At 47.8% G+C, this 14,614-nt stretch overlaps 1 protein-coding gene across 7 annotated transcripts in view; it reads left to right on the forward strand.

Moving 5' to 3' along the window:
• DAB2IP (DAB2 interacting protein) overlaps nt 1-14,614 on the forward strand; it is a 323,093-nt gene that overhangs the window by 271,554 nt on the left and 36,925 nt on the right. For all 7 annotated transcript variants that reach the window (XR_012642104.1, XM_074973725.1, XM_074973722.1 and 4 more), the window contains one exon: nt 12,470-12,614. Coding sequence is in view for 6 of the 7 variants with exons in the window: in XM_074973725.1 (XP_074829826.1) it covers nt 12,470-12,614 (145 nt within the window). In the remaining variant the exon portion in view is untranslated. The remainder of the gene's footprint in view (nt 1-12,469; nt 12,615-14,614) is intronic.

The following is a 14,614-nucleotide window of genomic DNA, read 5'->3' on the forward strand; positions in this document are numbered from 1 at the left end:
GAGACGTTGATGTTGGAACGTTTCTACCTCTGTGCGTTTTCCTTGTCTGTTTTCCCAGGACTGTCACTTGAGGGACAGTCTCTGGCACAGTCAGGGGGAGTCACTGGCCTCAGGTAGGCCACTGGCACAACACAGGCCATTATTTCATGGCTCTTGCATATATGGAGCTTTAACAAGGTATTACTGGCTCCATGTTGTGCTGCGAGAAAAATTTACATTCCACTTAATTGTGTTCTCAGGGCTGTTCATTGCTTGAGAGCCCAGCTGCTGCCAGAACATCTCCGTCGGCCTTTGTCTTGTACATGTTTTATAGTTTACGGTCTCAGCTGGCTGCTTTAGTTTACATGGTGTTTTAAAATGTATTTAAGGGACATTCATTGAGCTGCCAGTATGTTTTAAAAATCAACTGTTTTGCTGTTGTGTAGTGTAAGCCTAGAACTGAACAGGAATATGTTTTCCTCCTCCAAAAATCGGCTTCTTCCACTGCACACAAATCCAATTTTGTATGTGTGATCATGAATGTCAGGAGACACAGTACTTTGCTCAGAAGTGCTGGACTCCACACAGTTTAATTTGAAAATATACGCTGACAGCAAGTGTATTCCTTGAACAATGAATGACAGGGGGGTTGCAGTGTTACTCAACCTTTTGGATACCAGGGACCAGCTTGCTGCCTTCCTAAACTGTTACAGGGAGATTTCAGGGACCAGCGCAGGTCCACGGACCGGTCCTGGAGAAACACAGGGTAAGAGAATGTGAGGGGCCCTAACCAGATAGGTGGTGCGTTGTCTTCACACCTGGTAATAGTGAGCATGCCAATGTCCAGCCACGGGCATTTCCCTGTGGCGGGGCTGGCACTGATTCCACAGATGCAACTACACACCCTCCCCCCACCGCAAAATCTGCCATTTGCCTTTTGTACCTTCTTATTTTTGATGTATTTTTTATTTGTGCAATACTGTGTTGGTGGTGGTTGGGTTTTTTCAGGCAGTTCTTCCATGGCACAGCTGTTTCCCAAACAGGCATCTGTAATCAAAGAGCATCTTGTTATCCTGCTACTAAAACACTGAAGTTCAGGGACTTCTGACAGGAGTATACATACATAGGTCCCTTTCCCAGACCTGACAAGGAGCTCCATGTAAACTCGAAGGCTTTTCTCTCTCACCAACAGAACTGGGTCCAATAAAAGATATTACCTCCCCTGCCTTGTCTCTCTCATTAGTACACATGCAATCCAGCCCCGCCAATCCTTAGCACAACTCCTGACCCACCCTCCTCTGCCCCCCACGAAGACTATAGCCAGACTCTGGGGCCAGTCTTTGGGATAATTAGTAATCTTATTACCTTTATCAGTTCAATCCTCTTAAGGTTAAGTCAGTCCTATTAATCAGGCTTGTGATGTGCGGAACCTTGTTATTTCAAAATCAATCTGCCCAACAGTCAGTGATGATATTCGCTACAGTAAACTCCAGCACAAAAGGGAGTGCATTTCAGAGCAGCAGGTGTGTGGGGCATAGCTCTGCAGCTCTCATTAACATTGCTAGCTAAATAAACCCCTTGCATGTCCAGTTGTGAATGTATCCCTTAAAGGTGCAGGTTAGATCTTGTGTAAACATTCCCCAGGTTGGCAAGGTTATAAAATGCTCCAAGCACAATCTGAGCAGGACTTGTCGTCCCAAACCTTTTCTGCCTGTTATGCCTCTGGAAAGGCCTTTCCTTGCTAGGAAACGTTGCTGCTCTTTACTCTTTCGCTCATTGCCTCTCCCAAAGAAACTTCCCTTTTGTCTCCTTGTGCTTTCCTTATGGCAAAGTGCCGGCTGGCTGTGTGTTTACATCCAGAGAGTTGCAGCAGACATGGAAACGTGCCCCAGGAAGCATAGAAGGATGTATATCTACAGACAGACATGTCGGAGCTCAGATATGGGCTGTTCCTTATGGAAACAGCCCACGGAATTGAGTAGGGAATGACATTCCGCTACAGAATTCTATAGACTGGCTCCAGAACCATTTAGAAATGGTCTTATTCCTTGTTAACATCTATAGACTTTCAGAGAAATGTCTATAGAACCCTATTGGTTTCATCCCTATTAAATCCTACTGGGACTTTTCCAGAGGACTGGCACCTTACCGATCCATGCAGGCAGGAGTACACCTGTCAGCACAGGTTGGAGGGAAGAGCATCCATGCATGTGGGGTGCGGGGGGGATGAGGGGGTAGGGGGCCACAAAGGCATGTGGGAGAGCATGTATCCAGGCTTATTAAATCATATGGAAAGGCTTCCTGACCCTTTGCAGTGTGGGTGGGGCATTGGTCGGTTTGTTTGTTTGTTTTTGTTTTGTTTGTTTTCTCGAGTGATTTTAATTACAGAGTTTTATTCAAGTTTGACATTGGCAGATCTGTTGATTAAAATTACGAGCTGTCTGTCACGGCACTCAGTCCAATACTTGAAACACAGCTAATGCAGGATGGGCTTGTCTCTTAATACTTTTTACATTCTCCAGGGCAGAGGCAGGTTTAAGCATAACCATTATGGTGCAGAAAGACAACCTGGAGGCAAAGAATGTCAGAATTATTGATTGAGTGAAGGAGTGAATTAGCTGCCTGCTCCTCTCCTGGTTAGTCTCTAGTGAAGAAGCTTTTTCTTCCCATTATTTTGTGTGTCTTTGTTTGAGCTTAGTAATTAATATGCTTTCTCATGCCTATTGACATCCGTGATGAAGGGTTGCTTTTCTGAGGGGTGTTGGTTTTTTTTACACGGTGGACTTTTCAATCAGTTCTCCAAAGGTCAGGGACGATAGTTAGCTCCTGGCTCTGTTACATGTAATGGGACCTGTGGGCCCAGCCTGTCTGTTATCAAGGAGCAACTGGCCTCTTGAGTTTGGATTTCCAGATAGATCATATTGCCCCCTCTCTGCCCCAGTCCAGGGGGGTGGAGACACAGGCATTGGGAGGAAGAGGGGGGAGAATGGGCAGCAGCTCTTTGAAATTAGGGCCAGCAAACTGGTTCAGATAAAACAAGACATTGTGAACTCTTTCTGACCAATGTTCTAAAGCAGTGGTTCTCAGCTTTCCACAATGTGTTACCTGGGCTGAAGGGGCTGGGTGGGAGGGCAGTGGCAGCCCAGACCCTCTCTGTGCGGGGCTGGCCGGCTGCTCGCCCATCCCGAACCACTGCTGCGCCCCAGTCCTCATAACGTGGGGCCGGCTGGCAGCCCCGCCCCCACCATGCTGGGCTGCAGGGCAACCCAGATCCCTCCGTGCCAGCATGCGGGCCGGCCTTTAGCATGCAGCTGAGCCGGGCTGCAGCTGTGTGCTACGGTGGCTGCATGCGGCCCGCGGGTTGGAACCGCTGTTCCGAAGCCACAGAGGTGTGTGCCGCACTTGCCTGTAGACTTGCTTGTTGTTTATGACCAGAGTTTTATTTTGGGGTTCGCAGCCTCCCGCCTGTGGCAGGTGGAACCCGACTCTCATGCCTAGGTTAGAACATAGGGCCCACGTGCTGTCACAAATCCACTGTCACAAGGTCTCGCCAGGCCGCGCGCTCATGTACTCTCTCAGGCTCTTTCCCTGGGAAGCGGCTCCTTGCATCCCATCCTGGTGAACCACACTACAAAACCACATGGCTACCTGCAGGGGAACAGCACTGTACAACCTAGGGCTGCTGGTGCCTCTCTCCCGAGAAGATCTCACTGTGCTTTACATGTAATTTCCCAGTCCCCTTCCCCCCACCGGTCTCCCTGCCCTGACTGAGCTTTTGGGTGAGCCCTATGGAAGGGTAAAACAGCCACGGGACTGAATGTCAGACAGCTGTATCTGTTGAAACACTCTGCACAGCAGGTTTCAGAGTAGCAGCCGTGTTAGTCTGTATTCGCAAAAAGAAAAGGCGTACAAGTGGCACCTTAGAGACTAACCAATTTATTTGAGCATAAGCTTTCATGAGCTACAGCTCACTTCATCGGATGCGTAAAGTGGAAAATACAGTGAGGAGATTTATATACACACAGACCATGAAAAAATGGGTGTTATCATACACACTGTAAGGAGAGTGATCACTTAAGATGAGCTATTACCAGCAGGAGAGCGGGGGGGGCGGGGAGGGAGAAGAAAACCTTTTGTAGTGATAATCAAGGTGGGCCATTTCCAGCAGTTAACAGAATGCACTGAGCTTGAGGTGGGGCGGAGAATGTATTTACTAACCTTCAAAAAGAAGTTATGGCCTTTTTTTTTTAAACAGGCCTGGACTGAGGCAGATGGGGCCAGGGAGGCCATGTTTGAAATTCACCAGGCAAGGCTTTTGGGGGGATAAGTAGGGAAACCCTGTGTGACTCCAGTGAAGTCCACTTGCCTAGGATAAGCCTTTCAAGAGGCAGAATGAGGACCATGAGAAGGGTACAGAAATGCAGGCATGGTTGGTGGCTTTGTGCGTTCCACAGTCCGGGGCCACCGCAGCAACAGCTGAGCCAGCTGCTGACTTCAGTCAGGCTAGTGGTGGTTGTGAGAGTGTGCAGGTAGCCAGGAGAAGGCTCAGGGAGGCAGTCTGGAAGGTAGGTAGCAAGATCCTTCCCCGTGAACTGAAGCCTGCAGCACCAGAAGGGATTTTTCCTGACATCCCAAAGCATGTCACAATCCTGGAGAAGTGGAAGTGGGGCCAGCCTGTTCTCTCCTTAGCGAAGCACTTGTGGAAGCCCATTAATGCGGTCAAAGGGAGAAGGAACCCAGAGTTTCTAATTGCCACTAAGCCAGTTTAACTCCTGTATCGGGGGTAGTCGTGTTAGTCTGTATCCACAAAAACAACGACTACCCCCTGGGCATAAGCTTTCGTGGGTAAAAAACCCACTTCTTTATGACGCTTAGGCCCAAATAAATCTGTTAGTCTTTAAGGTGCCACCGGACTCCTTGTTGTTTAACTCCTGTGTGTGTTTTCTTCAGAGATCTGTTTTGGAAGGACTGTCGGAGTCATTATTAGGACAGGGCGCACGGCACTTGGGGATAGGTAGGCCAGGCTTGGTTTGTCTAAACGGTTTTCCTGGTAACCAGCCTTGCAGCGCTGCTGTCAGACCCTGGATTTATTCCGCTGGATCTTTGTTCTTTATCATATCAAGGTTTGTGAAGCGACTGGGCTTGTACAGGTTTGTCTGTGTCCAATCTGAAGCAAATACCATTAAACAAACACTTAAGGAGGTCTGGAGAACCTCATTAGAGCCCTTCTACTACCCCTCTGGACACTGACGGAATGAAATAACAAATGCTATTTTCTTCCGTAGCCAGGGGCTCAAACTAAAAACAACCCCCTGCTGATCTCTGCGGCTCAGAACCACGGAGCTTTATTGGCTTTAGTTATTGCATTTGATTCAGCCTCTTTTCGGTGGGTGAGTGAGGCCCCGGGAGGAGTTCTGCAGGCGTTCCGTTGTGTGTAAAGAAGACATTCTGGTTATGTAACCCAGCACTGATCTGCCCTTTGTATGGGGAAGAGCTGAGTTCTGGCCAACAACACTGCGAGTACAATGGCAGGGTACCAGGATAACGGACCCAGTGACATGCCCTAGCTGGGATCCAGATCCAAAGTTCGGGGTGTTCTGTTCTGGAGGTTTGTCTGTGATGGTAATGCAAACGTTTGGGGCCTTCTCAGTCCTCGGAGTTGAGCTAGCCAGCTAGAAACCAGCTGCTGTGAGATTCTCCAAACAGCCCTTTCTCAGGGCATTTTCTAGCCCAAACTAGGCCAGGCAGAGGCACATGAATGGTTAGAAGACTGTGCCTGGGGACATAAGGTTCTGTGTTTTAGTCCCACGGCTGCAGGGGTGTGGCTTAGCTGTTAAATAACAATGTCAGGATTCCCCATTCAGCTCCCCACTGTCACTGCCTGAACTCCTGACTTAAAATGTAGTTGCCATACTCAAGGACTTTGACTTCTCCTGTCTCTGTACCGGGCCAAGCTGCTGGAGGGCAGGGTGTAATAATGACCAGAGCAGGCATGTCAGGGTGTCACGTTATTGACTTGAACTGGGACCATATAGAACATGGTTGCAACCAAGGTCCTGTAGTGGCACTAAATCTTGCATAAAGGGGGTCAAATAAGGTGTCTAAGACAAGGTTATGGTTTACTGGTTATGATTATGCTGTCTATATGCGTGTATCATTTTTGTAGTTGAAGTTATGAATACTGGATCTATACTGTCTGTATTTCAAACTTATGCTCTGCTTCTGGGTAACACCCCAGAGAAGTTGGTGTCGGCTCTGCCTAGCCTGCTTGTTGGCCCATTAAGGACCATCAGCTGTACAATTGACTCATTGAGAGAAGGCAGACATGCCTTGTGACTCAGAAAGGTATGCAGGGACCTGCCTATGGACAGAACTCTGAGGTTTTTCCCAGCCATGGGATGGGCAGCTTGTCTTTGGAACAAAGAAAGAAAGACCACATGGGAAGAGACTATAAAAAGCTGCTGCAGCTCCTCCATCTTGTCTTCAATCCTGCTTCTTCCCTCTGGGGGGACTTTGCTGCACTGAAGCTTTGAACAAAGGACTGATGACCCATCCCAGCTGTGGATGTTCTCCAGAGACTTGATTTGAACCTGCAGTTTATTCCATCACTGCTACAAGCCTGAACCAAGAACTTTGCCATTCCTGTATGTCATTGATTCCATTTAACCAATTCTAGCTCTCATCTATATCTTTTTCCTTTTATGAATAAACCTTTAGATTTTAGATTCTAAAGGGTTGGCAACAGCGTGATTTGTGGGTAAGATCTGATTTGTATATTGATCTGGGTCTGGGTCCTTTGTGTTCGAGAGAACCTTTTTTCTTTACTGGGGTATTGGTTTTCACAACCATTTGTCCCCATAATGAGTGGCACTGGTGGTGATACTGGGAAACTGGAGTGCCTAAGGGAATTGCTTGTGTGACTTGTGGTTAGCCAGTGGGGTAAAACCAAAGTCCTCTCTGGCTGGCTGGTTTGGTTTGCCTTAGAGGTGGAAAAACCCCAACCTTGGGCTGTAACTCCCCTGCTTGAAGCAATTTGTCCTGAAATGACACTCTCAGTTGGGTCCTGCCAGAACCAGCATCGTTACACATGGGGATCTCTTCTCAGCTTGCTTTATGTTGGGTCACTCACACCCAGAGTTTTGCATTAAGTTGTAGATTCTGAGGAGCCCTATAACTGGGCTGAAGCCACCAAAATTCACTTGATTTCTGGCCAGCCCTTCGGTCCATATATCTCAGCACCCTGGCCCAAGTTTTGCTTTTGTATCAAAACTCCGAGCTCAGCCTGGGTTTGGGTCTCGCTGCCCTGCGGCCAGGAGTTGTTCCAGCTCCCAACCAAGTCCTCAATTGACAAAAAAAAAAAAAAAAAAAAAAACACAAAATGCAAACACTTGGCTAAGAGAAGCTCTAAAACTCCATGGTCCTGAGATAATTAGTATGTTGGGAAAGTGACAGGAAAGAGAATCAGGCAAAGCCAAGGTCAGCGGCTGCTAATTAAGAATCAGCACCTTGTGTCAGTCTGTGCTGCTGCTTGGAATTGAAACATACACAGGGAGAAACCCAGGAAGATAAAGGTGATAGAGTTACACAGACAGCAGGTAAAGGGATCTGAGCAGGGGGTTTAAAGTTACTTTCCAGCTCCTCTGATAAAAGGGGAAGAAGGCAGAGAAAACAGCGAGGGGAGGGAAATTCACGCCTGCTTGGTGGCCAGAGAATTATGGAGCTTACTGGGCCCACAAGGTGAGAGATTGTCTGCCTAGAGAAATAATCCGAATGACTTTTTTTTTAAAAGCTTGTCTTTTATTATCGAGGCTCCTGTGCAGGGAAGGCTCTGCTGGCGCGTCGGTCCCAGCCCTGTGAACACAAGGCCTGTGGAAGTCACCTGTGGCCTGCTGTTGCCATCCAGCTGGCTGTGAAATTGGCCAGGGTCCTTGGGCACAGCTGTGCAGCAGCCGTGCATGCCCCTGTGTCTACAATGAAGCCCTCCCCATTACAGACTGCCCTTCAACTTGCCCTGATGACTTTGCTTTCCCATTACATGTGCCTGGTGATGCCTCTCTGTAACCTTTATAGGAAAGTCCTACAGGAGTTTTAAACCCACCTATAGAATTATCTGGCAGGGACATTGTTCTTTGTTACATTCTCCAGGATGGTTTCAACATTCTAAAGGAAGGCTCTCATTCTCTGTTGATTTCTGTCAGTCTCCAGAGTTTCTGTAGAGCCCACTTGGTTGCATCCCTATCAAATCCTATCAGACTTTCCCAGAAAGGGAAGTGGTTAGGAGCCTCAGTTGATTACACCCACATTCATAAATTAAACTGCCAATGCTGCTAAGATCTTTCCCATTCTGGCACTAGAGCTGTGTCAGCCTGCCCTGTAATTCAACAAGCGCAGCTGCAGATTCATACTCCAAAGACTGTATGTTTGAATCATGTTGATGCCTCTACTGAAATGTTAGGGAAAAGTAAATGGAACGTATCAAGTGCCTGTGTCAATGCATTACTTAGCGGAATGGGATCTGAAAGCCTTCTGACAGAATGGGTAGCAGGGAGGGACGGGGAATCTACGTGATGAATGGCCATACCAGAACATTGATTGTATACCTGCATGGCTCATAGCCTAGACAGCTGCACCGAGACTGGGATATGATTCAGTGCCACATGTTCTCTTCATGCACCCTGTTGTGTGTTTATGTCCTGCTGGGCTTTTGTTTTTATTTCAATGAAATGTTCGTTCATTTTTAAAAGGAGTCAGCAGTTGCAGGAATTGAAGAGATACCTGCCAAGCACCTAGAAGATGCAAAGGAGTATTATTATTATTGTAGCTGCTCATATTATAGCTTTAATGCAAGGCAGGCCACATAGGCATTCGGATGATCCGGTACTGTCCCAGCTGCAGCTATGCGGACCCCTGGATTCAGTGTTTTTCTCTTATGGGGCACTGACTCTGCATCTCACATACAATGGAAGACTGGCATTTACTTCTGTTCACAGGCATCACTAAAGACCAGTTAGACTAATCCATGAGATGCAGTCAGGACTAGCAGTAGTATTGGCCTTACGTGCTGATCAGAATTGCTGCTCCTATTGATCACGGTTGGCACATGAGCCTTGCCTTTGGACAAGGTGTTTGGAAGGATGGAGTAACTGTAAATATGTCGTATCTTCCTAACAAAGGGAGAGCAAAGCAGTGGCCATCAGTCATGTCAGTGAGCTGCACTACGGCTGTCAGTCTTTGCTGAGGAATCGGACCTCGCAGTGCTTCACAGTCCCTATCAATCTTTCTTCCGGTTTTTTTTGTTGTTTGTTTGTTTTTAGTGCAGAATGTACTGTGAGCAGTCTGGATTTTTTTTTTCATGAAAGAGACATGACAATACAGTGTTGGTAAAGAATGAAGTCGTTTGGGGCTGGAATGGGCAGTGTATCACTTTAATAGTCCCTTCACTTGTAGGTCATGTGACAGGGTCGGGCCAGATGGCTCTAGGAGAGTAATCCTATTGGGATCCAGGTCTATAGGAGAGTAATAGAAAGCAGATATATTAGCCCCAGGCTCAGTAGGTCCCTTTTCCCTGGGTAAGGTAACAGGAAAGGTTCCAGAACAATCAGGAACCTTCTGGAGACAATTAAGACAGGCTGATTAGAACACCTGCAGCCAATCAAGAAGCTGCTAGAATCAACTAAGGCAGGCTAATCAGGGCACCTGGGTTTTAAAAAGGAGCTCACTTCAGTTTGTGGTGTGCGTGTGAGGAGCTGGGAGCAAGAGGCACTAGGAGCTGAGAGTGAGAACGTGGACTGTTGGAGGACTGAGGTGTACAAGCATTATCAGACACCAGGAAGAAGGTCCTATGATGAGGATAAAGAAGGGGTTGGGAGGAGGCCCTGGGGAAGTAGCCCAGGGAGTTGTAGCTGTTGCACAGCTGTTCCAGGAGGCGCTCTAGACAGCTGCATTCCACAGGGCCCTGGGCTGGAACCCGGAGTAGAGGGTGGGCCCGGGTTCCCCCCAAATCCTCCCAACTCCTGGTCAGACACAGGAGGAGTTGACCTGGACTGTAGGTTCAGAAAAACGGCAAAGCTGAGGGCTGCCGTGAAGCTTCAAGGCGAGCAAATCCGCCAATAAGCGCAAGACCCACCAAGGTAGAGCAGGAACTTTGTCACAGTCACCAGTTCAAATTCAACACAGATTGGAAAGTGACTGAAATTTATCCCCATTTGGCCTACGTGAGATGAGTTGATGTGTCTTAATTCAGCTCCTTGTGGACAGGTGTCTACATCCAAAATAAACTCTTCCAGGACTAGAACTAACTGCCCCCCTTGAAGGCAACCTGGGGAGCCACGGCCAGGGAGTGGAACCTGAATGACTGTCTCCCCCGCAGGCCTTGGGTGAGGCACATTTGGCAGGAAAGCGGACGGGGGAAGCTTGTTCTGTTATGCCTGTGAGTGTCCTTTGGGTGGATGGAGGATGACAGGCTCCAAGGCTGTCAATCTGGCATCACTATATTACTTAATTATCTTGAAGGGTAGGTCCTTCCTCCCCTGTCTGGATGTCAGTGATGTCTTACTGGAAAATATGCGGGGATGGGATCAGACCAAACCTCCAAACTCTCCAGAGACGGATTCTGAGACCCCAGTCAGATTATCTGGCCTGAGACTTGGAGTATCAAGTGTTACACTCTGCACACTCAGATAATCAGAAACACCTCCTTCTCACTAATGGAAAACTGATTCCCAGGGACCACCCCTCTCCCAATACCAATGCTGCCTTGGTCTTGGAGTCAGATGGCTGGTGTTAGGGCTTGATTGGATTTCGTGGGTCCCCAAAGTGAAGAAAATCTATTCAGATCCCATCTCTTTGGAAATCTTGAGACTCAAGACTGGAGGTCTTCCTGGAATGTGCTGCTTATTACTTTAATCATGTGATACCCCAGCATATCTGTCTGCAGTGTTTGGTTTCTGTAAAAGGGGAAGGTGAATGAGTCGTTACTTTGTCGAAGGGGAGAAAACATTGCGGCCCGGGGCTCATTTGCCTTTCTTGACATCGTTCTGCTGTGCCTATGATAGCCGGGTGGGGCAGATTCATGGACATGAGAAACCATGAGGTTCTTCCAAGCTATGCATGTACCTTGCTGGCCCACTGACTGCGCAGTATTTTTTTGGGGAATGCCATAACGAGGCTTGGAGATGGGCACTGCATTCTACAATTCATGCCCCAGCCAACGGGTTGTGTGTTTTACGGATACTTATGGAAGCCGAAGAAAGGAGAATTTCATTATCTCTGTGAAGTTACCGCCAAGCACGAGATTTTGTTTTAGTGGAAGGCGGTTTAAAAAAATGTCTTCAGCTGTATAAGTAAATTTACTTGTCAGCATTTCTGTCTCTCTTTCTCTCCTGCACGAGGCAACAGTCAAAGGTTTAATGTGGGTAATTCACACAGTATCTGGCAACTGATTTCCCTTCTGCCCTCCAAATGAATGTCAAAGTGCTGGGAAGGGGCAGGACACCTTTCAGTACCAAGAGCAGTCCTGGGGGCTTAAACAGAATTCCAGAGGAAACATGTTATTAGCAATGCAGATAACAGCGTGCGCAGGTGTTCTTAGCATTTAAAACTGTGCAATATTTAACCTGCATTCACAGCTCCTGCCAACTGAATACCAGTGGCTTTTCAGCTGGGCACATGGGGAATCAGGTGAGCCTCCCGCCTTCCCCTGTTAACCCCTTCATTCCAGCAAACACAGTGGTGCTCTCTGGAGTGTGGAAGTGCTATTAGACTTGGCAAGTCAAGGTCAGCCTTCACTAATGCAGAGGGCATGGCTGGCAGCGTGTTTTGCCCCCACTCACCAGGCACATGGCTGTGCAGCACAAAGATTAACGAGCAGTTGGATTCCATGTACATCAAACTGGAAATGAGTCCGTCAGCAGGAATGTGGCAGTACTGTTTACTTGCCTGAACACTAGAGTAAATATGACATTGAAGTATCCTCGTGCATATTATGGGCTTGATTTTCAGCTATCTGGGGGCACAGCAAATGGCTGTTTTGCTGGCACTGTAGTTAGATGTCTAAATGTAGCTGCAGTTAACAGGGTGGACAAAATTGTGCCCAAAAGAACAGGCGGCCGGGTTGAGAGCCCTTTAAAAAGCAGGCCCTCAGTGAAGGTGGTGGTGGTGGTAGTGTTTGAAGCTGCATAAGGGCTAGAATGGCTTATTCTCCAGATGGCTACGTAGTAACTCTTCAGAGATGTATTGTACACTTGTCTCCATCGTTAGGAGTTGCAGGGGAGCCAGAAAAGGGGCAGGGTTGGTAAAGAAGTGACTGATACATGCAGGAGAAGCTAGGGGATTTCATGGACCGCAAAGGGGATTTCATGGACCGCAACACCTACAATGCACTGGCCCCCCTGTGAATGTGATAGCCCCGTGGAGAAGGGGGATCGGTGTGTTCTCTGCTAAATGACGCACGTGTCGTAAGTGATAACCCACAATGGACTTTCCTTTTCAGGATTTCTTGACCGACCTGATGATGTCTGAAGTTGACCGCTGTGGTGAAAATGAGCACCTCATTTTCCGAGAGAACACGCTGGCCACGAAAGCCATCGAGGAGTACCTGAAGCTGGTGGGGCAGAAGTACTTACAGGATGCCTTAGGTATGTGCAGGCAGGAGCAGCGGTGGGGTGGTTGGATCTCCCCACGAAATGCCTTAATCTCTGCAGTCCCTTGTGTTCTCCATTATGGAAGGAACATTAACTCAGCACTACCTGCCTTCAGTTCTGTCAGGGGCGTCGTAACTTTACCCAGCAGAGGGCTGCTCTGGCACTTCGTCAGGAGCTTATGGTCCGTGTGTATATTGCATAAAATGGAGCAAATTGCAGATTAGTGTGGGGGTGCAGCCTGTGGGACTACAAATCCCAGCATGCAAAATGCAGTCAGGCCACTTGGATCCAGATGGAGCATCACATGCTGGAGCATGTAGTCTGTGTGGGCTGCCCCGAAGTAACTGCAGAGGGCCATACTTTACAGCTCTGTGGGGCCTCCTTGAGGTCACTGCTGAGTTATCTAATTTTAGCTCTTTAATCTACTTTCAGAGGAAAAAGCAAATTAATACTTTAAATTATGTTATGCACCAGGTCTTCTGCCATAGCATCCCGGCTCCCCATACATGCATTCGCAGTGTCACACAGGCCTTATTGGTTCCTTCTGCCTGAAGAGCAAATCAGTGATCACAGTGTGATTTTCCCTAATCACTAATGGATCTGATGAGAGCTCACAAATTTGAGTGATGACTGTTGCATTCCACATTGTCAGAAACCCTTCATGCTGGTTTTAAAAAGGGCTGGATAACTTTATGACCCAAACAACAGCTGTACTGCCACAAATCAAGATAATTATGGCTTCTGCTTCAGGGCAAAAGCTGATCAACTTTGGAAGGTCAGGGAGAAGTCCCACGTGGGCAGCACTGCACAATGGTCAGGTGCTGTTGGGGGAAGGGTGGGGACTGAATTGCTTTCCTCTGAAGCATAATCTACTAGACTCAGCCAGAGACACAATAGAGGGCTTGCTGGATCCATTGTCTGATCTGATGCACATTCATACATTATTGCTGTTTATCTAGCTATTAATTTCCTTCTCATTCATATTAAATTCATAGCAAGATCCTGGCAAGAGGGTTATGTAACATTAGAAGGGAGGTGATTGTTAATGCCTAAAAGTGGAAGTACCAGATTAAAAATAGTAGGGATGGAGACCTGGGGTTATCAGGCAAATTCAGTCAAACCAGCAGACCTCAGGAGAGTTTTTAAAAAGGGATATTATTTGTTTCTACTTTCTAATGATTTCTGGCTGAAGGTAAGTCTGTAAGCAGATTGCCTTTGAAAATGCTAAGAAGTCAAAAGATTAATGAAGGGCTAGAATTTCCAGGGCTAGATCGCAAATATTCCCACTGCTCCAGGCTGGTGCAGGGGAAGGCTGCAGCAGTTGTTCACTGTTTGGGGCGCGAATTGTCGGTAGATATTTTATGAAGGAAACAATTCATCTTTGTGTGGCAGGGTAACACAATAGTGCATATTGCCTGCTTTAAGTATAGGAAGGAATGGGGCAGGATAAACACAGCAGGCATCACCTGGAGCAAACAGAGAGGTTCCAAAAGCTGGCCAGCTGAGTGGAAAATACATTGGACAGGCTGTCTGGTAAATCACTAAAACCTGTTTCGGGCAATAGAAGGGGGAAAACACAGAAGGGAACTGGCCAAGGAAGGGCCCGTGGTCAGTAATTGTTGATGGGCAAACGGATCAGGATGAAAAGGGAAACTGAACCTCTTCCCAGAACTCAAACAGATTCTTTTTGCAAACCCATCTGCACTGCCTGGGAGCAGAACCTGAAGCAGCCCAGCCTGCTGGGGAAGCTTGTTCTCCTGTGATATCCAGCCCAACCGGACACCTTCCCAGGGAGCTTTGTTCTGTCCAGGTTGGCAGCCTGGTCCTGCACCTCCCGGAGATGCAGAGAGGCAGCTAAATCCTGCCTGTATCCCCATTAATGTCCCTCCACTGTGTCTCCACCACTTCCCTTGGAGCCTGTCCTGCGTCTGACTCTCCCACTGCCTTGGTCGGTCAGCTTCTCCTGTGTAGAAGTTGGTGGGGGTGGGGTAAAA

This window comes from Natator depressus, chromosome 16 (assembly GCF_965152275.1).
Source record: "Natator depressus isolate rNatDep1 chromosome 16, rNatDep2.hap1, whole genome shotgun sequence".
Lineage (NCBI taxonomy): Eukaryota > Metazoa > Chordata > Testudines > Cheloniidae > Natator > Natator depressus.